At 41.8% G+C, this 25,423-nt stretch overlaps 1 protein-coding gene and 1 long non-coding RNA gene across 6 annotated transcripts in view; one reads left to right on the plus strand and one right to left on the minus strand.

The window, feature by feature from the left end:
* Positions 1-201: 201 nt before the first annotated feature.
* Positions 202-25,423, minus strand: part of NPNT (nephronectin) — a 56,687-nt gene continuing 31,465 nt past the window's right edge. For 3 of the 5 annotated variants that reach the window (XM_075751495.1, XM_075751498.1, XM_075751494.1), the window contains 7 exons: positions 21,692-21,826; positions 20,355-20,477; positions 18,151-18,636; positions 8,385-8,480; positions 7,861-7,959; positions 4,093-4,340; positions 202-2,223 (listed from right to left, as the gene is read on the minus strand). In XM_075751495.1, coding sequence (XP_075607610.1) covers positions 2,128-2,223; positions 4,093-4,340; positions 7,861-7,959; positions 8,385-8,480; positions 18,151-18,636; positions 20,355-20,477; positions 21,692-21,826 — 1,283 coding nt within the window. In that variant the 3' untranslated portion in view covers positions 202-2,127. The remainder of the gene's footprint in view (positions 2,224-4,092; positions 4,341-7,860; positions 7,960-8,384; positions 8,481-18,150; positions 18,637-20,354; positions 20,478-21,691; positions 21,827-25,423) is intronic. The other 2 variants (XM_075751496.1, XM_075751497.1) reach the window with 1 other exon arrangement.
* Positions 1,155-4,101, plus strand: LOC142601701 (uncharacterized). The gene is made up of 3 exons (XR_012835265.1): positions 1,155-1,264; positions 2,428-2,487; positions 3,967-4,101. It is a non-coding gene; the product is annotated as an uncharacterized LOC142601701 (long non-coding RNA).

A 25,423-nucleotide genomic window follows, 5' to 3' on the forward strand; every position in this document is an offset into this window, starting at 1 on the left:
AAAAAAAAGCTAGTTGAAAATCATCATTCTTCGTTTTGAATAACACATATATGCTCATCATATTACAGTGAAATGTACTCTTGTTTTTAAATCTGGTAACAAGAGCTACTGTGCTTTGGTTGAATTGTCATCTTTTGGCTCATTTCACTGCAGTAAAAATGAGACTTCCGATCCAGAAATGAAAACAAGATTGCCAATTAGTAGCAAGTAACAGCCTCCTTTACTGATGACTTCAAAATAAGCACAAGGTATTTCAACTATTCACAAATATTTCTGACATACTGCAAAGTAACATAAGAGAAAAAGATCATGATCATATTTGAAGCAAAATAGTTTTAAAATGTTTACAAATGCATTGGTTTTACCTTTTCACAATGTTTGTTGATACAGTTTTGCTGGAGACTAGCTGTTTGGGCAAATAAACAGCTGCTCTATATACTGTGCTTTGTCCTGGCGGACAAATTGGAAAAATATTTTCAAAACAGTACGTTGTCAGAAACAGGGGTTTGGAATACAACCTCTAATCGTCCTGCAATTTTGTCTTTGTGGACTCTGTTGCAAGGCTTAACATGAGATTTTCTTTTTAATGATGGTTTTATAACATGATATGATGCTGACATTTATTTTATAGTGTATTTAATTATTTAAAAGTTCTGAGAACTATTTCTTCTCCATATACATTTTTTAAGCTTTTAAGGCTGTGCCACTAATAACATGTTATCAATCTCCTGTCATTTTCTTAAAGTAATTGTAACATTTGTCAAATTTAGAATTGTTAGCAGCAATGATGATGAATGTCCCTCACTTAAAAATCCCAAACTGAACAGAAGAATTCCCTGGGAAACTGCACACCACATGCATGATACATAACTAAAACATTAGTCCAAAGTTGTGATGACTATTTACTTCTGTCTAGAGCTAACAGTTGTTCTAGTTCTAAAGAATAAAATGTTCATTATATACAGAAAGGTTGGGTGGAATATGGACAATTGACAAAGATCACTCAAGGCATTTCACGGTCTGAATTGTTCATACAGCATTAATGCAGCCGCCCTTTCGCTTCCGCGTAGGCTCATACCACCTCTGGGAAGGAACAGTTCTGGTTGTGCCAACGGGCTCAGTCCTACAAGATGCAAGTTCTCTGCTCCAGGCTGCTCATCTTCAACTGAACCAGGAGGTTCTTGCAGGACTGAGAGCCCTGTAGGGCTTGCTCCTGAGCTAACTGCAAACTTGTACAGCATTATCAGATGCCAGTTTACATCAGGTGAGGGTTTGGTCTTTTGCCTTCAGCGTATTAACAACAGGAAAAACCACACCAGCATTTTTCAATGAGCACCTGAGCACAATTTCAATCAGCACAGTAACTGACTTTGGTAACATATCTATTGGCACGACCAGCGGGATCAGAGAATATGCTGAACCCCTGTCTTGTACAATAAGAAAGCACAGTTGCCAATTACCTTGCAACTAGAGTCTGTAAATATTAAAAACATAAATATGTAATAACCATACACATATACACAAAACACAGCAGTAGCAATATTACAGGAGGCAGCGCCTACTCTATGTAACTGCTTTTTGTTAATACAGATGCAACACCAAAACAAATACTATTTAATATGAAGCAAACCCTTCTTCGAAAGTCAGTGGCAGTAAGCCAGAGTTCAGGTCCAGGCTGCCGCTAACCTGAGGTGACTCTGCAGCCTGATCTGTCCCACAGTCTAGCAAATCTAATCAATGCAAGAGTAGCACTATGGGAAGATAATGACCATCAGTTAACACTAAAACTTTGAGCTGGAGCTTCCTTTTGCCACCGTTTGTAATTAATTCTCCCTTTTTTCACAAGCGCTCTTTGTGTGAGCGCTCTCCAGGGGGATAAAGTTACTACATACAAAATATGATTTAGGGGTAAGGATTAATAGAAACAACCAGTCTGGGTGGGATTAGAGTTCCTGAATCCTGGGAGGTGCTCTCCATGGTTTTAAGTGGAGTTTCACTGAGATTGCACTTAGCAGACCACTAGGAAGTTGTCACACTCTGACTTCTTTTTCGTGCAGTTCTGTTTCAAAGTTTGGTAGGAATAGCAGGAGAAGGGCTAGAGATGACTGTGCTGGTCCACTGTCTTCGCTAATGCTCCTCGGAGCAGCATCCTCTCCTCAAGATCACGTCATCTAGTCCAATATCCCCAGTTCTTCCTTTCCCTTTCTCCCCTTTGAAAATGACCTGGGAATAGAAATAGAACAATTTGAGTGCAAAAATAAAGTAAAATGAAGGAAGCTTTGGTTGAGAGAGAGGTCTCAACAGTAAGAAAGAAAAAGCATAAGATAGCTCAGGGAATCGTAACTGACTCACAAAAGCCTATTTATTCTGCTGAGAATTCTGGCTGGTTTTTCTGTTTCTGATCCTCCCGCTTCTTCACTTTGGCAGGATCTTTGTGACGAACCAGCAGTTCCACACAGAATTGCTCCAGTTGCACCATCTGCTGAGGTGAGATGAACTTCCACACAAGAGAATCTCGGGCGCTTTCTACATATCATCTCTGCACCGTTCTCATTCTCCCTCATGGCAAACACATAAAATCCTCTGTATTCTGAAAAATGCTGTCCAATAGAGGAGCTTTCCATTGCTAAAGCACCTTGCAGCTGCCTTAGTTGTGGGAACTAGAAACAGCCATCTCTTACTTAACAAAGTCTGGCTCCTGCAGACTCGCAGTAATCTGCAGAAGCACTGGCCACTTGCAAAATGGCAGTGGAAGTTTAGGCTAAATCTGCTTAAATCCATGCCTGAGTGGGAGAAATTCAACAACTATAAAGCTTGACTAGAAGGACTGGAGCATAAATCAGAGATGATACGCAGAACGGCCAGCTGACTTTAAGAAACACTTCCCATAAATCAGTATTGCTCACCTGTGCTGTTGCTGTAGATTCAGAAGCCTGACCTGTTTAATATCATCAGTGGTTTTGCCCATGGCTTAAAAATTATTTCAAGCCTACAGCAAACCTTTGTAAGAGTCTGCTGCTGTCAGTGAGTTGGGAAGAGTTAATGCAGATTCATAGACCAGAAATTCAGCTGTGTAGTTAAAGAACAATTTGGGTGCTTGCTGAAAGCACACTTTTAAATAAAGGAGTAGGAACAGATGAGATCAGAGAAACTCTGTGTGGAATATACTAAATTATTTTTTCTAGAAATAAAAGAATTTGGAAATTATTTTTTTATTCACCTCTATGTTGAATAAATGAATTATTTTTTTAGATATGAGTGATTTTGGGTGTGCTTTAAGAAATAGTTTACACAGAGCTAATTCATTCATACTTCTCCTCAGGTTTCCAACCCCTTCTTCAGATCTGAAATAGAAACTACCTTCAAAGCTAAGCAGAGGTTGAAGAAAAATGCTGAGCTTTTGATATATCAGTTTATCTCCCAATGTTTCTAAGATTTCCAAATATTAAGAGATTCTCCATGGCACTTCAGACAGCTTCTTTTGATTGCGCTAAACCATTTTGTGTTATTGGCATAGTTAGGTCATTGTTTACCTCCTTGTCCAGATCAGCTGCAGGTATGCTGAAGAGCATAAAACCATGTGAGTTTGCACGTGTAACCTCCCTGCATTATGAAAACCAACTTATTTTCAGTATCTTTGCCCTGGTTTAGCCAGTTCTTAATCCACAGGGGATGATCCTTCCTATCCCATGGCACTGTATTATTTAAAGTGTCATCCATGAGGAATCTTGATACAGGCTTTTTGGACACCTGTGTGCAGAGTGCCATTGTCCACTAGACTGCTCTGTTCTTTCCTACACGGTCATTCCCTTAAAAGACGCTCTTCGAGGTAGCTCAGTTCAGGCCTGGTTGTAGTTTCCCACGTGTCTATTGCTGTAGGTGGGGTTTTTTGGCATAAAACTAATTTGAAAAAGCACACGATGACTCTCTTATCCTTAATGCAATATCCTTAATGCAATTTGGCAGGGATCAAAGTAGTAAAACACAGGCTGAAATTGGACCCAGACAACCAGCAGTTCAGTGCTACACCGTCTAAGTGTCTTCGGCTTCTCACACAAAAAGCTGAAAGGCAGCACGTGCGTCAGTACTTACACTCTTGATGCCTAGTCCTCGCAAAGTGATGTGTGTCTGTCTCCAGCCATGGCCACCGTTTCTTCCCCAAATGGCTGGTCCGTGAGCACCGTTTTTCCTTACGAAGACTTGGAGAGCACCAGAATGCACCTTATGCCTAAACGACAGGCACAAATCGCTGGCCTGAGCCATGCGACCCAATGGCAGGATAAGATGCGCTACTCTTCCTTCTTTGCCCTTGGGGTCAGAGATGGTCAGATACTGTCCCCCTGCAAAAGAAAACGCAGTTATGGATTTTTAAATTCTATGTTGCAGGGCCAAATGCATAAAAATCATTTAAAAAATCAACAAATATAAAAGGGTTCCTCAAGATCCAATGAGCCTTAAATAAAGCATATAGTTGCTGGAATGTGAACCAGAACCGACGCGTCTGCCTCCTGCAGGGTAAGAGTTACGGTCCTGGTCTTCTATTTACACTGGTACCAAGTTAGGTCTTTCCTATCTAATTTCTTTCTTACAAAGCAAATAATCTATCTTTTGAAAAGGAAAAGTTTATGTATTCATTTCTGACAACCCCTTGGTAACTACATGATTTTAAGACCACAGTGAATTAAAGCTACTGTGTACATTTACACACCTTGTAAGCTATTTTTGCTATTAGATGGATGAAAGAAAAGGCCAGCATAAATGTTATCATGTAATTGAGCTACAGTTCTGTCCCTTTTCTTTTGTTTGGGAACTGTGTGAACAGGTAAGGTCTCAAAGAGTATCCATTTGCAAACATGGATAGCCTTTTTGTTTAACCATAATTTAAACACTTAATCTGGATTAGATACAGAAAGCTAGAAATAGTAATGATTTCCAAATGACTGTTAACTTGATACTACTGTTAGAGAAGACTTCAGGGAGTGTAAGTTGTCAGTGAACATACATGCATCATTTCAAAACCCTATTATTATCTCTGATCATGTATGAAATAAAGGTGCCTTCATAAAAACACCTAGCACATGCAAAGCAGAGAAGCTTACAGGTATGGCAACATCCATTAAACCTAAAAAAACCCCAACCAGACATATATGACTAAGTCCCACACCCCCTTTCACATAGGCACTCAAAATTACAATAAATGAGACTTCGCATCTTGAAGAAAACCCACACCTGTATTTTTTTCTTTGTACTTTTCATTAAAACTTTTGTGTGATAACTTTAAAATCAGAACTCACCAAAGTGTGTGTGGGAGTCAAGATTTTTTTATTATTATTATCCTTTTTATCTCACTCTGAACCTAAGAATATTTTTTTATCAGATTTTTTTTAATCTTACCAAAAAAAAAAATAATCCAAGTTTAATGATCTTAAGGTAAAGGTGATGTGTAAGCTCCTTAGTTGAAACTGATGATGTAGAAATACTGGGTGTGTTTTTTAAAATATTGTTGACATACACAGTCTTTAATTATAGAATAGAAAAATACATTTAAATTGTCACCCTGCTACACCTTAGCCAGTGCTTTATTTTCTGAAAGTTTCTTTTTGAAAGCCACAATTATTTCCCTCAAAAGCTGTGAGATTTAACGACAATGCACCAGGGCTTGTCACACACGTAAAAGGAAAGCCATCCTTGTCTCCAATTCACTACGTCTACGTAGTTTTGTAAGTCCCTTTGGTCTCAATGAGATTTAACAGAGTATTATGCTGCTGTCTGGGGCCCCAGATCTGCACTTGGGCATGAAGTGGGATCCATTTGTCCAAGGAGCTGTTAAAGTTTTTTTTGTTATTTGTTTGGGTTTTGTTTTTGTGGTTGTTGTGTTTTGTTGGGTGGTTGTTTTTTTTTTTTTTAATGCATTGGTTTTGCATCAAGGTGACTGTTAAAATAAACACAACAGAGTTTAACTAACTGCACCTGTTGGTTGTAGATACAATTATATCACTCTAAAAGTACTGACTTGACTCATTAACTGCATCTGGTTCAGATAGTTACAGTCACTGAATCCAATCAATAGGAAACAGAGGTAAGCACAAAGCCAACATATCTGTAGGCAAGCCCCTGCAGGAAAAGGTCCCCTCAGAGCAGCATTTTCTGCATGCAAGATAAGCTTATAAGGCTTCAGCATGGCACCTTTCAAAATGCACATTCTGATAAACCAATAAATAGCAAACTTTGAAAGGTGAAAGCAAACACTCAGGAACAAGCTGTGAAAATAAAACTCTGCAACAAGGTATTCCAGACAGGAGGGAGTGGGTGGGTGACTTCAAGGGACCAGTTTTAACAGGTTATGTCAACAGCAGCAGAACATACACAGGAAACAAAAAGCTGAGATTGTCCCTGACTGGGAAGCGACACAGGAGGGAAAAAAAAAAAGGGGGGGGGGGGAAGCCAGTTAAAAATCATAGTTCTGGAACGTAACATGTATTAACATGTATTTTGAGTATTGATAATGAATATGCTTTGAGTGACTGACTTTCTGAGAAACAAAGCATTTTTTAAATCCATTGTTTCAAAAAGACTTTTGAATTATGTGTGATCTTTTTATCTTTTTAAAATGCCAGTCTGCAAGCAGGAGGCAGCTATGTGTTTTCTCAGGAGGAAGGAGCTCTGCTGTCTGAGTCACTCATGAAACTTTTTAAGTGTTGTCAGGAGCACATGAAACACTAGAGCATGCCTGTGGATGGGGAGGGGGCCTGCCCAGTAAGTGCAGAAACACCCTGAAAAAGGTGCCGGGTCAGCTGCTGCGGTGGCAAATGACTATCTATCTCATCAATGGCAGCGCAAGGACAGTGAGGTGGTGCGTAAGGAAAATGGCTCTCGGTGCCCTCACCCTCCCTTAACATAACCTATAACATTTTACCCCCTGCGAATGCATTTCCTTCCCAAGTCTACCAGCCCCTCACATAATGTAAGCATTGTGCACTTCAAAGGCTGCTCCTCTGGGTATGAAGTAATCCCATCATTATGGGGAGCCAGAGACGTGTGTCTAATCTGCGGCGCTGTGGGGCAAGCGCGGCTGGGGGAAGGGTACGCAGGCGAGGACAGCCAACCTCTTGGTGCCACTTACAGGAAATTCAGCAGGGGACAAAACACAACTGACTTCCAGCGTTGCAGACGCGCAGTTCTGCTGGGACCTCCCCGGGAGAGGTGTGCGAGCGGTGCCGGTGCCGGCCTCCTCCCATTCCGCAAGTGATGTGTGCATCCTGCACGCTCCGCAGTATGGTCATTGCAAGGGCACTTTTTACCATCCCAAATATACCCCGTTTCAGAAGTCTCTGCATGGAGACTGAAGGCCCCTAACGTGTCTTCTTTCCAGTTACTTAACAGTTTTCCTACATACAGCTTGCTGTAAGTCAGAGTAGAATTCAATAAAATCAAACTCAGAGGTTAAACTAGAACATTGTATTTGGCAGCAGAACAAAGACTAGTTCCAGCGTGTTCTATAATTGTGCTAGTAATATGGAAATTATTGTGTTTGCATGGTGGTTTGAAAAATAAGCTTTGTCTCCCCAGAAATAAAGGTTGTTCTCTAGTCCACATTTTTGTTCTTCCTGATTCTTTTAGGACAGATGATAATCTTTTACTGACTACACTCTCCTTCAGAGACATTCCTAACCAGCTATGATAAAAGCGCAAATTCTCAATTGCTCTTTCATGTTGATTTTTTTATACACAGAAGAGGTGTGGGGGTGAAATATATCCTGGAACTAACAGGAACAGAAGCTGTGTAAATTCATCATGTCATCAACCTCAAGCCTGGGTGGTTCTTCAATTACAGGATATGATCGTAGACATGTATTTTACCTGACGTGTCGCTCACTGGTTCCCAGTGCAAGTCATCATCTTTGTCCTTGAGCCATCCGCACAGTCCACTATCAAAATTACAGCTGTGTACCAGCAGACCTAGGCAGAACAGAGCAGGTGGTCAAAAAAAGAAAAAAAAAAAAAAAGTGATTTAGATTGTTTTGGTTGGGGAATTACAGCAATTTCCCTTGTGGCTGACACCAGCAAGTAAATATGAAAATTAAATGCAGTAGAAGGAGCACTAGAAAAAGAATCTACAAAAATACTAAGGGATGCTAGTGTTGATATTAACAATTTACACAATTTTTGACCTAAATCTGTTAAGAAACAAAACTATAAAGGCTCACTTCAGTGAGTGGGTTGTTTTGGGTTGGTTTTTTTGTTTTGTTTTTTTTTTCTTTTTCCAAAGCATAGTTTAAACAAGGGGCATAAGATGCAGGAGTACTGTAAAAATGTATAAAACCTCAAGAAATCTCAAAAAAAATCCTAAACCCTAGGCCCTGAACAGGAGATGTGATCTTTACCTGGATCATCGTTCGCTTCAAATTCATCAGCCGTAATCCCTCTTTCAATTTCAAGTACTTCAAACAGATTATTGCTCACTCCAGGCTGGCGTGGAACTGCGAGAAAAGTAGATTTTTTCAGAAATGAATGAGATAAATGTAGGTAGTGACCTACTTCCTTATCTTTAATAAAAAACAGCAGAGCAGCTCTGGGCATTGTGCTTTTCCTGGGGAATTCAATATATTTAATTATATTTGACATGAAGATTCATAAACTTTATGCCTATGTGATTTATGATTTACGTTGTAACGTTTATCTGCACTCTGTAAAAGGTGATTCCAAATCTGCTAAAGGCTCTTCAAATAAAAGAGCCTTCTTCCTTTTTAACCAGGAAAAGAAAAAAAAAAGAAAACAAACAAACAAAAAACCCCTTTAACCTTGAGGCACACTATTCCCCTCCAAATGCACTTTTTAAAGATAGTAGTTTCTCAATAAAAGAAAGCCACATTAAAGCCCTTACTCAAAGCTGCCGATCCACTCGTTTACAGGAGATGCTTACGGGAGGCTCTGAAGAGGAGGCAGCGGCACCGGGCAGAGGCCCCGCAGCCACCTCACCTTCGAAGCACAGCTGACGGTGCAGCCGTCTCTCTGCAAAGGATTAGCGCTCCCCAGACAGTTATCCAGATTGTGCCGAGAGCGGGGAAGGAGGAGCTCCAGTGGGAACTGGGAGTCAGCTGTAATTCTGCTTTTTGCTGTCTGACAAAGTCTGTCCTTCAGCTGCTGTTCTCAGCCACAAGGAGACTTAATGGGCCCAAGAGGTTATTAGACATTCAGCAGCCAGGACAACCTGAAATTTAAGAGGTCTTTGTGGGAACGATGGCCGCCACAGTCAGGTGGCTACAAAGACTTCCGCTTACTTCTGAAGACGCTGTGCCAGTCTGTGTACGTCTCCAGAAGTAACGCACCAACGTCATGCCTGATGGACAGCCGTCAACTAGAGATAAACAGACTGCACTGGACAGAGCTGTCTTGGAAATTGCTCTATTAGAGACAGGTCTAATTAATAACAGTAGGCACATGTTACAGACATGTCCTTAGATGCTACAGACACCTCTGACACCTACGGCATTTGTAAGGGCCTTGGCTATTAAAAACTTGACATGTTTTCCATTTGCAGTGCTAAAATAAGTATCTTAATGTCTCTATAGGCTTCCTAGGCAAGTGGGAACAAGCAGAACTGAGATGATTTACAATTCTAAACTGAAATAAAGGACTCCTGTTTTTCAGGAAATCAAATCAAAGGTAAGAAGGAACTTTTGCACTAGGACATGTCAATAGCATTGCTGCAAGAGCTCTTCTAAAGCCAGAAGACAGAGGAAAATGAAAAGCAAGAATGAAAGAGCTTCCTGCTTTTTGGAATTAGGACAAAATCAGAAGCCTGATAAAAGGTCAACCAAATGCTAATGTATTTTAAAAGTACTATTACAGGTGACAGATCTTGGATGGAAATTTTATATAATAACAATAAATAAAAAGGTTGAAATCTGTAGGAAACTGATTAACTCCTTAATATTACAGTCATTTTTTGAATCATTATATCTCTTTTTTTTCCCCTTTTTTTTTTTAATCCTTTGTAGATTTTGGATGATGTTTATTTGCAGTCTAGGATATTAACGCCCAAACAGCTTAACGGACTTTAGGTTGGCCTGGGTAGTAAAGGCCCGTTAATTTTTAAGGATACATTGTTTGTAATAATATTTTTGCTGGTTTTGTTTCATCTGGTTTTTTGCTTGCATGATTAGAATTTTGAGATTTAACATGAAAGAAACCTAACAAATGTGCACAGTCCACACCACCTACGCCAGTAATCACCCTGCAGTACATTTATGCACAAATACTATAGTCAAAATATATAAAGAAAAAAAAAAAAGCAGCAAAAAATCGAAACAGGAATGCCCTGAAACCATCACTCACCCTTAATCCCTCCCAGCAGTACACACCCTTCCTAAGAGCTCTATCTTGCATGTAGGCGGGACAGTGGAAGAAGCACATCATACCGCTATCATCACACGTGCACAGAGGTGCCTGTGATGGTACAAGCTGCTCTGACACGTAAGAGGTATACTCTTACGCTGTTCTAACTGCATTACAGCCGTGGACAACCAGGAGCAGTAGCTTATGGAGTAGGTATGTGTGTTAACTGTGCACGTGTGCCCAGACCATCGCCACTGTGGGGGACACAGCAGGTAGCAGCACCATTTAAATTCAGCTGCAGTGGGATGTTAAAAACTGGTAATTCAATTTCTTGGGCTTACTGTGGCCAGCCACCTGGGACAGCAAATTTTGCCAGAGTATTTACTGACAAAGCCTGCTAAACCAACATCATCCTGTAAGCCACTCACTGTCACTTCTGGCAGGACAGCGCTCTGACTGCATTTTCGCCTCAGGTAAGCCCTCACTGTGCAGTTTCGCCTGGTGTTCCAACCACGCTGCCGCAGGCTGCTGCTCCCCGTGGAATGCAGCAGTCCCCATGTATGAGACACACCTGCGCTGCACCGCCAGGGACTATTACCTTGCCTTTCCTCTTCTCAGACTGCACTAAGGAAAAAAAAGATACTGTTCATTTTCTACGCTATGAAGAACAAGTCAGCAACTTGCTTCAAAACTGCTGAGCGCAGCGTACGCTTGTGGTGTAGCTGCTGGTCTGGGATGGACACGCAGCCTTTTCTTGAAGTGTCTTTACATCTGCCACGTGTAAGAGGCCAGCCCACGGGAGCAGATGGAAAAGCAAGCTGCCCTCTCCCTGAGCTGCAGGACGACTCCAGCCTGTGAGGAACCTCACAGTGCCACCACCCTCGGGCCCCCACGCACTCACCAGCGACGGGATGCTCACATCCCCTTCTCATTAGGTTAACATTGAGCTTAACATTCTGCACCTCCGTATCTTCCTGTTCTCCCCTGGCACCTTAAATTAAGTTTTTTCCTAGGGACCAAAGGCTCAGACCAGAGACAGGTAGTTACAGGGCTCTGAATGAACACTGTGGCAGAGAGCACTGAGGAAACCCGCTGCTGTGCTCTAGGATTTGTGGGATACTCAGGGCTCACAGTCTCAAGGTATGTCCTTGCCCTGTGGATCCCCTTCCCAGTCCCCCATAGCTCCTGTTTATGGAAAACAGAATCACAGAATGGGTTGGGATGGAAGGAACCTTAAAGATCATCTAGTTCCAACCCCCCTGCCCCCTCCACTAGAAGAGGTTGCTCAAAGCCCCATCCAACCTGGCCTTGAACACTTCCAGGGATGTGTTCAATACTGCAGGAAATATTAGGAATTTATTTTCCTAACTACTTCAGTTTACTTACTAAAACACCATTTCTAATGCTCTGCTATTTTATACAAATGTGAGTTACATCTGTGCATACATACAAGCATTCTCCAAATTAAAGTTGACATATTTGCCTGTAATTAAAGCTCTATGATAAAATGTTTCTTCAAAACTTTTCTCTAAACACTGTTATTATGAACTTCTAAAAGAACGTGTGGCAGAGCTTTAAACCAGTCACTTCAGTGCTCAGACCTAATTGGAGGAATGCACACTCGGTATGAAACAAGAGATGCAGGACTAAATATGATCCATGTGGACACTTCATTTTGCTACAATGACTAATATGTCGAGTGGCGATCGTGGGAGAAAGTATTTGGCACAATTATTTTTGCAAGCTTTCCAAGCCCTTTCTGTGTACTTTATATAGCGTATCAGTGTGATTTTCACTTAACTTCAATGGTTTGATAAAACTTGTTAAATATAAACTTGGCTTCTTTTTCTTGGAGAATTTAAGCTCTGAGTGAGCCAATACATCAACAGTACCATATTCTCAAAGTTCATGAGCTAAATTCTTCATAGATGTATGAATTTGTGTGTGGGGAACATTTAATAACTGCATAAGACTGATTTCTTTTCAGTTTTTTAATCCTTCGGAAAAACAGTAGGACTTCTTCATTTACTCGCTAATTGCTGAGTTTGGGAGTATAAGGGATAAGTATATCTGAGAGAGTAAGAGCTGGTGTGTACATATATCAGGTTATTTGTAATTATAGAATAATCACTGTTTTGGTGTTACAAAACCAAAACAAAACATGGAGTGCAGCCTCATGTTATTAGTAATTATTTTTACTATTAACAATGTAATGTTCTGCCTTACGACACTGTGTTCTTATGCAATTCCATTCCACACAATAACCCTGACCAAACTTCCCATTTGTTAAAAACAGCAGCAAAAAAAGTCAAAGATTTTTTGACTGAATAGTTATGATTGAAAGTTGTTAAATTCCACTTCTAAAAAATCCTCACCAGTGGTGGGATTTCATGCAGAACTAGTAGAAAACAGCTAAGAGGAAGGGTAGCTCAGAGGTCAATCAGACTTCATAAACAAGAATATGTCCTGTTTTCTGCCAGGGAAGACTTGATATACACTGGGCTAAAAAGAAGGGGCAATAGAAAGGTACACTTCACCCTTTTATATGGATACTCGTAGTGTCCAGGATGTGTTGCCTAAAACTCTGCAGATTCAAATTCTGCAGTGAGAATTATTTCAGAAAGGGCTTTCACGGACTGTCCCACCCTCTTCAGTACCATTTGCGTAAAAGCAGAGAGATGGTGCTGGTGCGCGACTGCTCTAAAGGCCAATCTTGCATTTCTCAGGCAGTTGCAGGGTTCATTAACTGTGACCAAAATCAAGTATCTTACTATATATATATTTCTAGAAGATTTTCTGACAAGTAACTTGCCTGCCTTTCTGTGAGCCGCTACTCAGGAGGTGCAGAGTGCTAAGACAGTTGCAGGGAAACACAGCTAAAATAAATAGTGTGCGGAAGCTTGCATATCAGATCTGGGGGAAAAATTAGCTGGAAGATTGATGGAGGGTGTGATTTGTAAGACTCCTAGATCTTAGGATTTAGCTCCAGAGTACAAACAGGAACAAAATGCCTATCTTAAATGCTTACACATTAAGACAAATACATTTTAATAGGTGCCGGAAGAGTAAAGACAAATTAAATGCTATTGTAAAATGATACTACTCTAATGATACCAAGGAATTAAAACCCCCCACATTCTTTGCTTTTAGCATTTCCCTTTTTTCAACAGTTTCAAGCATCACATAACTGCATTTACTGCACTAAGGACTTTGCAGTCATTGAAAGGGGGAGCAGAAAGAATCAAGTTTTAATCCAATCCTTAAATTTTTTTAATAGCTGTTATGAGAAAAGTCTCCTAATTCCAATCTCTTCAGGTCCTACTAACTACAGGCTAAGAAGGAAAATTGCTGAACTATCTTTTAATACAGGTAAGATGTTTTGTTCTTGCTCCGCTGATACCTAGTATTATGCTTTAAGCTTAGGCATTTAATGCTTATCACCCAGATCCCAATGGTAGCAGAAATTCATAGTCTTATTGAGAAGTTCATTCTGTTTGTTAGAGACTTTATCCATCTGAGTAACCTGAGAAGATTCCTCTGCACTTCACTGTAGTTTGTATCAGTCCTGAAATAGTTAAATATTAAGCCCTCGCTGCATTCCTCCCTCGTTGCCATTCCCCCCATATCCATATCAGGAGAAGATTATCCTTGGTGCCAGATTCCACTGTCTGCATCTGACTAAGTGGTTCAAAGGCCAAGTGTAGGAATTCCATTTTAAAAAATACTCATTTTTTTGGTCTCTGAAAAAGCAGCTCCCCAAAGTCACTGCAGGCTCTTTTAGAAAAGGCGTAAAGCATCTAAAAAAAACGTGACAACCCAACACCTTTCAAAACCACAAAGGCACTTAAATAACATTATTAGCATTATTATCATTTGTGCTCTGTCACCACTGAGCAGACCAATTTCACTGGTCCTCAGCTGATTTCAAGCTGAGCGGCACGTTCAAGAGTGCTCTGAAGTGAAAGCTGAGGACAAGTTTACTCAGCCTGTGGGACGGCAGGTCAAAGAACAATTAAGGGAGAAAACAGGGAGCAACGAGTCACCAAGAGTAAGCTCAGGAAAAGGTTAAATAATGAAAAATTACAATTTGAGAGGTGCCTGCAGAAAACAAGTACACTTGCCCAGGCACGTTTCCTCTCCTGACTTGGATCAATCCTAGATCACCAGTATGTTTGCAGGATTTGGTCTGGTGCACCAGGACATCTGTTAGTGCACAGCGCACCAACTACCTCTTTGCCATGGATTGCCTAACAGAAGTACCACCTGTTCAGATGGCTAAGCAAAGCACCGTTTACTGACATACTACTTTGACAAAGTCTGGCTTAGGCTTCAGAGTCTGAGGGGAAAAAAATAAAAGGAAAAAGCCCATGCATCACAGCATAACCTAGTTTGAAAACACAACTTTAAATATTGAGGTCTTCAGCAGACACTAAGGGCTGGAAGATCAGAATTGTTGCTGGCTACAGTGCTCTGTGCTGGGTTTTGCCCATCCTTGTGTGATAACACACTACCTTTTCTGACTCTTTGGGACAAAACAGCCCTTTGCAACACATGAGGAAACAGCCACCTAAGAAGACACCGTAACTCTTCTGAAGACCTTGCAAAACTGAAGTTAAATCCTACTTCATGATTTGAGTGGATCTAACATCAATTTCCTCCTCTGTTTTCCAAGATGAGTGTTACAACATGACTGAATTGCTGCCTGCATTCTCCTGTGGGAAACAAATCAAGGTGGCAAGAGGGAGGGTTTCTCTTCTCAGGCAGGCATATCGGGACCAGAGTGCAAATTCATTTTTGAGAATTAGTTTCTTTGCTGCCTTAACTGGGGAAGCAAATGATGCAGGGAAATGAACCTAAAGAGGCTCCATATAAGCTAAAGGAAATTAGCTTGTATTCACAACCCAGGAACACTGCAAAGATGTCTGATGTAGGTGAGATTGAAACAGCAACCGCGTTTTAAAGAAGCTGAAGGAATTAGCTGAAAAAGCCCCTTCGCTGAGGAAACAGAAAGGTGAAAAATCCATAAACATTTTTGGAGTTGGAGAGAGTTTGGCACATCCACATGGCAGATAGGCAGCACGTCAGAGGTCAGCTAAATGTTACTAGTTATTTCAGTTTAAAATTCTGTATTATCTTAACATCGTGGTTGTTAACATTGTGCTTGGCTGTAAGGAATGTTTTTTGAGAGGCCCTGGCTTGCACTTGGCGGAAGCCCTGCCATCCTGAGCTTGTGGTGCCTCTTGCAGAGCAGTTGCAGGCTAACAGCGCCAGGCACTGCTCTGCCACGGGCCTGTAGCAGGGGCAGGGTTGGCCACCAGCAACACGAAGCTTCCCCCACCCGGCAAACGCCATCTGTAAGCTAACACGAAAGGCGCTGGAGCTAACGCGCTTTACCTCGCGTTTGCCACTGGCTGAGGGCGTGCAGGCTAGCCCGGCAGCTAATGCACCTGGCAATAACGCTCCAATGTTGCTGAACCGCTGGTGTGAGGACATTTGGCAAGGCGTGAGTATCTCTGTATGATCCTTAGAAGTGCAGCTGAGGACAGGCTGAGTCCTCACATCCCATTGTATGTGGCTACAACTTTTCTACCTGGTTTTCTAGATGTCCCGCATCATGAAATATAACTTTTCCCCTACCCCACAAACTCCTGCAGTAACAGGATTCAACAGGTAACACCTTTCTCTACAAGCAATGCTTTCCTTGACAAGGTAGCACATTCTTCTGGAACAGAACTGTTTTGCACCCAACTGTATGTTTCAAATCCTAAACAAATGCTTTCGTGCACTAAAGAAATGCCTCTGGACAGAGAGAAGGTGGGAGGGGACACCAGTGACCCCTACCTAGACGGCTAGAAGAGAGAAAAAAAAAAAAAGGAGAGAAAAAGAGAGAAAAGAGAGAGGAGAAAAGACACCAGCTTCATAAAGGATCACACCATGCAAATTCCTGCCATCCAGAGCACAGGTGGAGTATGCCTTCAGTTACACAGTTATGTCATACACATAGGTATATGAAGTATATCTTTAGCAGGGGATAGAAGAAATTAAAGGATTAAAGGATTAAAGACACATATGTATTGACTTGATTGGAGGAGCCATCTGTCCCTGTATTACCTACTGAGGCCAGTAACAGTTGCTGGTGCTTGACTCATTGGAATCCTGCTGTATTGTGCACTGAGGCCTTTGAAGCTACTTATGTATATCACGAACCTCAAAGGGTGGCAGCTGACCTAAATAAATAGTTGATAAACACTTTGCAAAGATAATTTTTTCCTGTGGTTGTTATATGTACCATAACGTAAGCTTACACAAACTTAAAACGCTTTTACTTTCCTACTTTCCAAACCCCTATATCTGAAGCATACATATTGAAAGTATTAGCTTCAAAATTTAGCCTCTAGGGAGAACATAGAAAGACTAATTGTAAATAATAAGCTTTATACAGATGATTGTTATGACATCATGAAAATAGCTGAAAACTATCTCCCTGCTTTAGAATTCCAGAGACCACTTGCAACACGAGACACTGGGAAGTGAATGCTAGAGTCTAGAACAATTTCCACAGAACTTTGTATTTTTAACTATCGGTTCCCATTATATTAAGTTTTGGAAGTCTTTACTATATTTCCTTTTAGAATTTTACATAAAAATGTTCTTATATTTTCAACTGAATATGGATTGTTTGAAAAATAACCTTGAAAAAGTCAAAAGCACACTCCTTTGAGTGGTACTAGGATTTATCTTCCCAAATGTTAAGTCAGCTTTTGACTCCATTTTAAATTTATCAAACTGTCTAAAACAGATAAAATGTCAAGAGGGAAAACAAACCATTTTTTACAAGGAACAAAATATTTCACTGTGTAATGATCTAAGAGAACATAGTCCAAGAAATTACCACACAGATGCCAAAGCAACCGGAAAAAAACTCCCACGTTGCTTGTACACCTGCTGTGAGACAGCAAACTTTTCCTCCTACTACATTGCTTCAGCAGCTTTATTGTACATCAAGCTGAAGGAGAAGGGCTGATCCAGCACACCCTCCCCGTCTCTAAAATTAGCAGCTGAACTAAAGATGAAATCGGGTGTTGAGTATTTCTTGGCAGATACATGTAACTCTGCATGTGCCAGTAATGTCTTCTGTGGTATGCACTAAAGCTGGTGTAGAAACAGTGAGGTAGATTTCAGAGAAGCTCTTAAAATGTGACCTGTCTTCATGCTATGAGAATCTACTATCTTCAGCTTTTCATGTATCCATTTTCATAGATACAGTCCATTAAATTAGCCTCTATGTTATTGTTATGCAATTTTCCCACTGCTTAGTCATAAACATCCAAGACTATTTGAATTCATACAACACAGGTGACAGAACAGTCTTTAGGTAATCAGACACGGTTCCATTTCTTACCATTCTTAAAGCTACGGCAACCCCCTGAATTTGAATCTGTTGACCATTTATGAGTTACATTGCATTTCAATACTTTTCAATAAAATGTCTTTCATTTCTCCAAAACTCTCATCTGAAAGCATCATTAAGTTAAACACTTTTACAGGACCATATACTCACAAGTAATTTCAGAAAGAAAAAAAGAAAAAAAAAGAAATTTTTGGTTGAATTGACAAAGAACTTCCTCCCCACATTTTTGTTAGGTAATAAAATCAATTATTTGTGCAGCTTTACCATATGACCATTTTCATCTTCATGTCTTTGTTCTCGTTGATAAAGTATTCCAAAAAAACCCCAAGCAGTACAGTGCACGCTTTCACCTCACTGCATATACAATTCAGATAAATTAAAGGATATGTAAAATTACTTACTGAACACATCTCCTCGGGGTTTCTGAGGATCTAGCTGAATCCTGTTGTCATCTGTAATTCCTTGGGAAGAGGTAGTTTCAATGGGAACGTGTGAAGGCTCTTCAGTTGTTGTCATCGGAGTTCTTTGTGGTGGTAGCGTAGGTCTTAACATTGTAGGCTGAGGTGGTGTTGGAGGTGGAGGTCTCGTCACTGGCTTCGTTACTGGCCTTGTTGTCACCAGCACATACCTAGTGGTTGGCTTTGGTGTTAGTCGAGTTGTTGGCCCCGGTGTAGGATGAGTTGTTGGCCTGGGTGTAGGTCGAGTCGTTGGCCTGGTCACTGGCCTTTCTGTAACAATAGCAGGTACATATGGTGGTCTGAGGGATTGCCTTGTGCCTCCAACATCAGGAATCCTATTGGTTATACCACTGTCTCCCCTAGGGAGTGTGCTGTTGCCCTTGAATACATGATATGGACCAGGTGGTTCAATCATAACATTAGGAATAACTGCAAAGAGAATCAAAATGGGACCAAAGTGGACATCTTAGTCTTTCGCTCCAGAAACTTAATGTATTTTGTATTGACACAGAGTCTTTGCTGAAATAATTTCCACTAATTAGAAACATACTTTAGCATCAGCACTGCTGAATTATCACACCCCTTTGGAGAGTACTTCTCATTACAGCAGTTTAGAGATGATTTAGAATGACTGAAGGCCAAGAGACTTTCATCCCCAGCTCCCAAGCATCAACTCTCTTTTGGAGTTGGCAAAACTTACCCAAAAGCAGTGTTAGTAAAAAAGCATGGACAGGAAGATGTGTGTTAAGCAGCCCTCCAAACTGGACAAGCTTGTACTGAGGAGCAGAAGCAAGTTTAGTTGGACTCCAATGTTGGTCACGGATGGGCAGATACCTTTAGCTTAAGATCTTTCAGACCTCTCCACTTCTAAACTTTTCTCCTTGTCAATAACCATTAATCATTTTACAGAGATTGAACTTAAGCCAATAGCCTTCATTGATATCTTTACCTTTCCTAAACACTAGTAAACAGCATTTTTTCAGCCTCCTCAAAAAGGAGAAGGTGAACTGAGCATCACCTACACTGCAGTGACTGTGACTACAGTACCATCTCCCCCACTGTTTCATTAAGAAAGGACAACAGATTTTAACTTGGTTTCACAAGGGGAGTTTCTGGAGACCTGAAACTCAAGAACATCTGTTTTGTTATTTATAACTGTCTGTTTGTTAATAAGCCTTTTATATCTCACTGGAGATCTTAAAAAAGATAAGAACTCTAGTCAGATATTTTGTGTACAAGTGTTTCAAGTATAATACACAGTTTAAAATGAAGAACTACTGTTTGTTAAACAAGGAACTGTTTGATGATAGCAGGTAAAAAGGTTTCTCTCTGGCCACCTGTTTATTACTATTCTTTTGAATACCCTGTGGTTTTTATGTTATGGTATATTAAAATATAAAATGCACCGTAGGACTATGTCCCAGCAACACGTGTGAAGCCTCTCCACACTGAGCCTGTGAGAGATCACCTTAGCCAAATCCCATTACCATGACAGCTACAGCCAAAGGAAACAAGTCCGCAATGGTACTGCTCTTTAAAGGGATCAGCGAGTCACCACAGACCGGAACCCACGTGTGAACACAGGGTCCTCAGAAAGATTCAGCAGATGTCATAGAGCTGCACAGTCCTGAGGGACGTCAAATGTGGGGGAGCTCCCATGGCCTATTCTCTACCAAGGGGGGCGGCTGCTTCTCCCAAGAGAAAGGTGAGGAAAGGAATTCTCCAACAGGGAATTGTTCCAGAGAAATCCTCCCTCTCGGCTCTGCTCGCATGTGGGGAGCAGTGGATGGGGTGAGCTGCTGAAATGGGCCAGTGGCAGAATGTACATAACCACGGGGTATGAGTAATATGTACTGTTTGACCAGACCTACCCTGCTTACTCAGTTGTTCTCATCCTGTAACAATCTCTAGAATCAAGCTGTGAATAGGGAGACGTGAATTTCTTTCTAATTATGAAAATATCTCAGGGAAAGGTATTTTTACCAAGGCATGCTAAGACTCAGAAAACTCTGACTACATTCCCTGGCCCCTTATTAAGTATTAAAAATAGTTACGAGAAACTGATCCTGATAGTGCTGTATCTCAAAATTTACAATGTGGGACACATTTATTTTGGGAATTCCTTTTCTAAAAGGAGCATTACGTACGTATGCAGTTTGTTCCATTGTCTCTGTACCCTTCTTTACACTTGCATTTGTAGGATCCTGGCGTATTGTAACATCGGGAAAAACTACCACACTGATGGTGGCCAAGGGAACATTCATCTATATCTGCAACAGAAAGTTACAGAAAAAAATTCATTTACATCAAAAGAAACTTGACTTTCTGCTTATCCCTGCAAAACCACAAACAGTAGTATGGTCATTAGAAAAATATTATTAACTTTGAAAAATTTAATAAAACAGAATTGCCAGTGGGAAAAGGAATATAGTCACAAATCAACGTGGTGATACAAACGTGAGGGTAAAAGGGACTATTGTGCAACTCTGGTATTGCTCAGTTTATACCTTAAGATCAGCATCAATGATTTGCTGTGGGTAGGTTGCAGTTGAGATCATGAAGATTACAATTTTAATAACCACTGCTTAAAGGTGACATGGTAAGAAAAGAAAAACCGAGTCTTGGAATATGCATGCTCTTAATCACACAGGTATTAAACAGTTTTTTTCATAAAACGCTGCCTCTATTATATGTAAGTACAGATGTTTTGACATCAAGCAGAAACTGCTTGAAACATATGGCATTTCCACGTTTGTTGTTAGTGATGCAAGCAAAAATCTCCAAATTTCAGTGCTCTGCATAGAGATCTCTCTCCAAAATATGTACTTAAACCTAAAGCAATGCCTCATTATCTCCACAAGATCCTTTTTTCAGCAAAATGATCATAACCAGTTGAGGCCCTCAGAAACCAAGACAGTGAGACCTGGGAACATCTTTGTTGAAGGGCACACACCAGCTGCATTCCAGTCTCGTGTCCAGACAAAGACAAGTTATTTCCCAACCCTCGCCCTTTCCCCACCTGTCTTCAGGGGAAGCAAAGTTGGGCAGCCTGGGTTAGAAGGAGCTAGGCTGTGCTCTAGCCACATTTTCTTATCTCAGATCTTGGGGCATGCTATGGAGCACGCCTGTATTACAGCTCAGACATATCCTAAGCTCATGCGCTACTCCAAACCTACAATTGCCTGGGCACGGCGAAACCTGTGGGGACAAAGGCTTTGGAAAGGGATTCCTGGGGTCATGAGCTCTGCTCTCCCACTAGCTTCCTCAAGAGAACCAGTTACAAGAATGGGGGCCAAATGGATGCTTTCTTATTCACAGTCTATTTCTATAATCCACCCTTTCCTAAAATACAGATGCAGTGCAACCTAAAACAACCTGCTTCAACATTTCAGCCATAATAATCAAACATTCCTCTTTAAACCATTAATTTCAGTTTAGAATATACAGGTCTATTACATGCACATAAGTAGTAAGTTGTTATTACCATGGCATTGGTATTTGCCTCCAATGTACATTAGATCAAAACCTTTATGACACCTGCAAACGTAGCTTCCAAAAGTATTTACGCAGTGCCTAAATCGCGGACAGATAACTCTCCCAGCAGCACATTCATCAATATCTGTGGAAACAAAGGGACTGTATTACTCTGAATAGCAGTTAAAATATAATCTATACCATCTAACTTAAACTGGTTTCACATAATGAAAAACTAAGAAAGAATAGCCAAAGTATTTTTAACAGGGTCATTCTGGCTACAAGTTGGTCAGCCCGCAGTAATACCTGAGCACTTCTTCTGGCTGTGCCATCTCAGTTCAGCTCTTGGTCACATGCCCAAATTTTTATGCCTCCTGTGCCATAAGCCTTTACAACTCCTGTGAGTGACAAGAGATGCACTGGCATAATGAGCGTTGCTATTGAACGTGGAATGCTTGCTCTATGTCTCTGCCATCCTAGTACCCTTCCCCTTGAAGAGGAGAAGTTTTCTAATTCCCCACAGAACACATGACAGCTTCTTCAAGGCCTCAAAACACTTATCCTTAAAACTGTAATGGTATTTGTCTGAAGAAAAACTATTTTGTGTTATTTGTATAACTTGTGGTTTTCCCACCAAGCCCTGCCTGGTTATAAAGACAGCACCTGGATTTACAGGCAAGGAATAGTAATAAAAACTACCCCAGTAATTCTTTTTCTGAAACATGCCTGAAATATTGTTCCTGTAGCACAGGTCATACGTGCGTATTCAAAGTACATCATACTGCAGTAGGAAGTGGTTTGGTTTTTTAAAATCTCAGGCGTCCCTAATCCATGACCTGCCCATTGAGCCTATCAGGCAATCTTTGTCTGTTCAGGACTTGCTCTAAACAAAGAGAGCTCAAGCTAATGCCAGGGGTGCAGTATTTCTGAGTCTCCTACCAGTTAGTTACCACAGGTAATGCTTTTTGGGTACCTGCTCTTTGCAATCTCTTACCCTGCACAGTGCCTGCACTGTAGCTGACCCCTCTTTCACAGAGAAGTTGGTTACCTAACTGACCTTAAAATCTCTCTGAGGTGCTGAGATACATGGCTCCCATTTGCCCTGTCAGGAGCTTGCAGCAGGACCTGAAGCAGTGCTTCAGTAAGCAGCGTCCAGGCAAGGACAGAGGAGTGGGAAGACATGGGTGATGCTCAGTAAATGTCTGATGCTCCTCATCTTCCAGAAGATCCTGTTCTTCACGCTGACTAACAAGCCAGGCAGAGGCCCAGGCAGAGGCTCAACCAGTGCTGCTTTCACTGCCTCGGAAACTCTCAGAAGAGGTCAGGCTGATACATAAAAGCTGCTTGATCTACCACTCACTTTGTAGCCCTTGTAAACCGAGCTGAAGTCTGCTGAGTGCTTGAACCCTAATTCTTCACTGAGGTAGCAACCTGCCACGCACGGCTGCCTCTGACGCACGCCGCTCATGATGTTTGTTGGTTATCTGCAGGGCACAGTTCAAGCCTTTGCTCTGCGGCTCTATCAGGCTCTTGATCTACAGGAAAGCAAGATTTTGCTCTCCACACAATTCTTTTCCCAAAAGGAGCACTTCAGCTGCAGGTGTCAAGAGTGCAAAACAAAGCCAAGTGATTGATGCCCTGGTGCTTGTGAAAGAGGCCTGAACAAGGCAGAGAGAAGTCTGAGTCTCTTGCACAGCACAGAAAAAAAAAAAATTACCACAAAACTGCTAGTTAGTTAGAGCAGCTACCTGAGGCAGGGGAGATGTAGCTTTGAATTCTCCAAGCTATGTTTCCCACAGCCAAAAGAAGTGACCTAAAGCCATGAATTACTGGCTGGATGGGCTCTCCCAGTAGCTCCTGCTGGCACTGTCCCACTCTGCATGTGAAGAATCACTGAGGACAGCAAGGATTCAGCCCCTGAACTCCCACACTCCTGGCCCGTCAGACCGCTCCAGAACACCAGCTCTCCTTTACTCTCAGATGGGAGCACTTCTACAATGCCATGGTAAAGGCCTGAATGAGAAAGAAAATGAGGCCAATACAGGGCACCCCTCCACGTGCCTGAATCTCCCTATAAATCTGCCTCTTGGTTTGAATCTATTATTAATGTTTTAGGCTTCGAGTACATTAACAGTTTTACAAATTCTACTGTGTTCACAAATGACTGTGTTCAAATTCTACAGTCATTTAATTTACAAGCCACAATTTTCTGCTCTTTATTAAAACACTATTTCAAGGCTGCATATTTCAGACTCTTGATTACTATAAGTTAGTTTTGGTTTTGTTTTTTATTTTTAAACCTCAACTTAAAAAAGTAATTCAGTAAGAAAAAGATTAGCCACTGAATATACCTCATCGTGGCATGGATTATGTTCTTTAAAACCTAATGTAGCTTGTCCTGCCTTTCCTTCTGTCCATGTTTTTGCAAATTCCCATAAGGCAAGAAGTATGTTAGATGATGACAGCACTGTAGTGGTATTGTTTAGTTTTCTAGGCAGTTATACATCCTAAAGATACAGGACTGAACTGCTAATCAACACACCGTTGAAGACTGACACAAAAATAATTGAAAAAAACTAACAGTCTATGACTTGCGTTTAACATGAGAGGTGGGTGGATGGTCATTACTGGTAGGAAAACCACTTTTTGATCATTAGCTAGAAGATGGTATGCAAGTGCTTACAATTGTTCAGTTTCCTGCAGTTCTGAAATAGTACAGTGACTGTGGCTTCTTTCTAGTCCATGGACCCATGCTGATTCACTCCTGTGCCCAAATGGTGTAAGGCTGTTTCCCTGTGCCTGCTGCAACACGCTGCGGCTCATGCCTGCTTCCTCTGAAAACCAGGGCAGGAAGGGGCGATCTGTATTCTGATCTCAGCCCGGTCTGCAATGAAGGTGCATGCCCAGACTTAGCGCCAGGGAGCTGCTCCAAAGGCACATGAAAAGCAAAATGCACCTAAATGAGTTGGATGGTGTGTTGGTTTTGCGTGGCAAGGTTTTGGTAGCGGGGGGGGCTACAGGGGTGGCTTCTGTGAGAAGCTGCTAGAAGCTACCCCTGTGTCTGATAGAGCCAATGCCAGCCGGCTCCAAGACGGACCCGCCGCTGGCCAAGGCCAAGCCAATCAGCGCCTCTGTGATAACATATTTAAGAAAGACAAAAACAGTTAGAGAGAGCTTTTGCAGCCAGAGAGAGGAGTGAGAAGATGTAAGAACATCTGCAGACACCAAGGTCAGTGAAGAAGGAGGGGGAGGAGGTGCTCCAGGCGCCGGAGCAAGATCCCCCTGCAGCCCGTGGTGAAGACCATGGTGAAGCAGGCTGTTCCCCTGCAGCCCATGGAGGGAGGATGAGGGGGTGTAGAGATTCCACCTGCAGCCCGTGGAGGACCCCACGCCGGAGCAGGTGGAGACACCTGAAGGAGGCTGTGACCCCGTGGGAAGCCCGCGCTGGAGCAAGCTCCTGGCAGGACCTGTGGACCCGTGGAGAGAGGAGCCCACGCCAGAGCAGGTTTGCTGGCAGGACTTGTGACCCCGTGGGGGACCCACGCTGGAGCAGTTTGCTCCTGAAGGTCTGCACCCCGTGGAGGAGACTCACGTTGGAGAAGGCCGTGAAGGACTGTCTCCCGTGAGAGGGACTCCATGCTGGAGCGGGGGAACGATGAGAGGAGTCCTCCCCCTGAGGAAGACGAAGCGGCAGAAACACCGCATGATGAACTGACCGTAACCCCCACTCCCCGTCCCCCTG

Source organism: Balearica regulorum, chromosome 4 (genome assembly GCF_011004875.1).
Source record: "Balearica regulorum gibbericeps isolate bBalReg1 chromosome 4, bBalReg1.pri, whole genome shotgun sequence".
NCBI lineage: Eukaryota > Metazoa > Chordata > Aves > Gruiformes > Gruidae > Balearica > Balearica regulorum.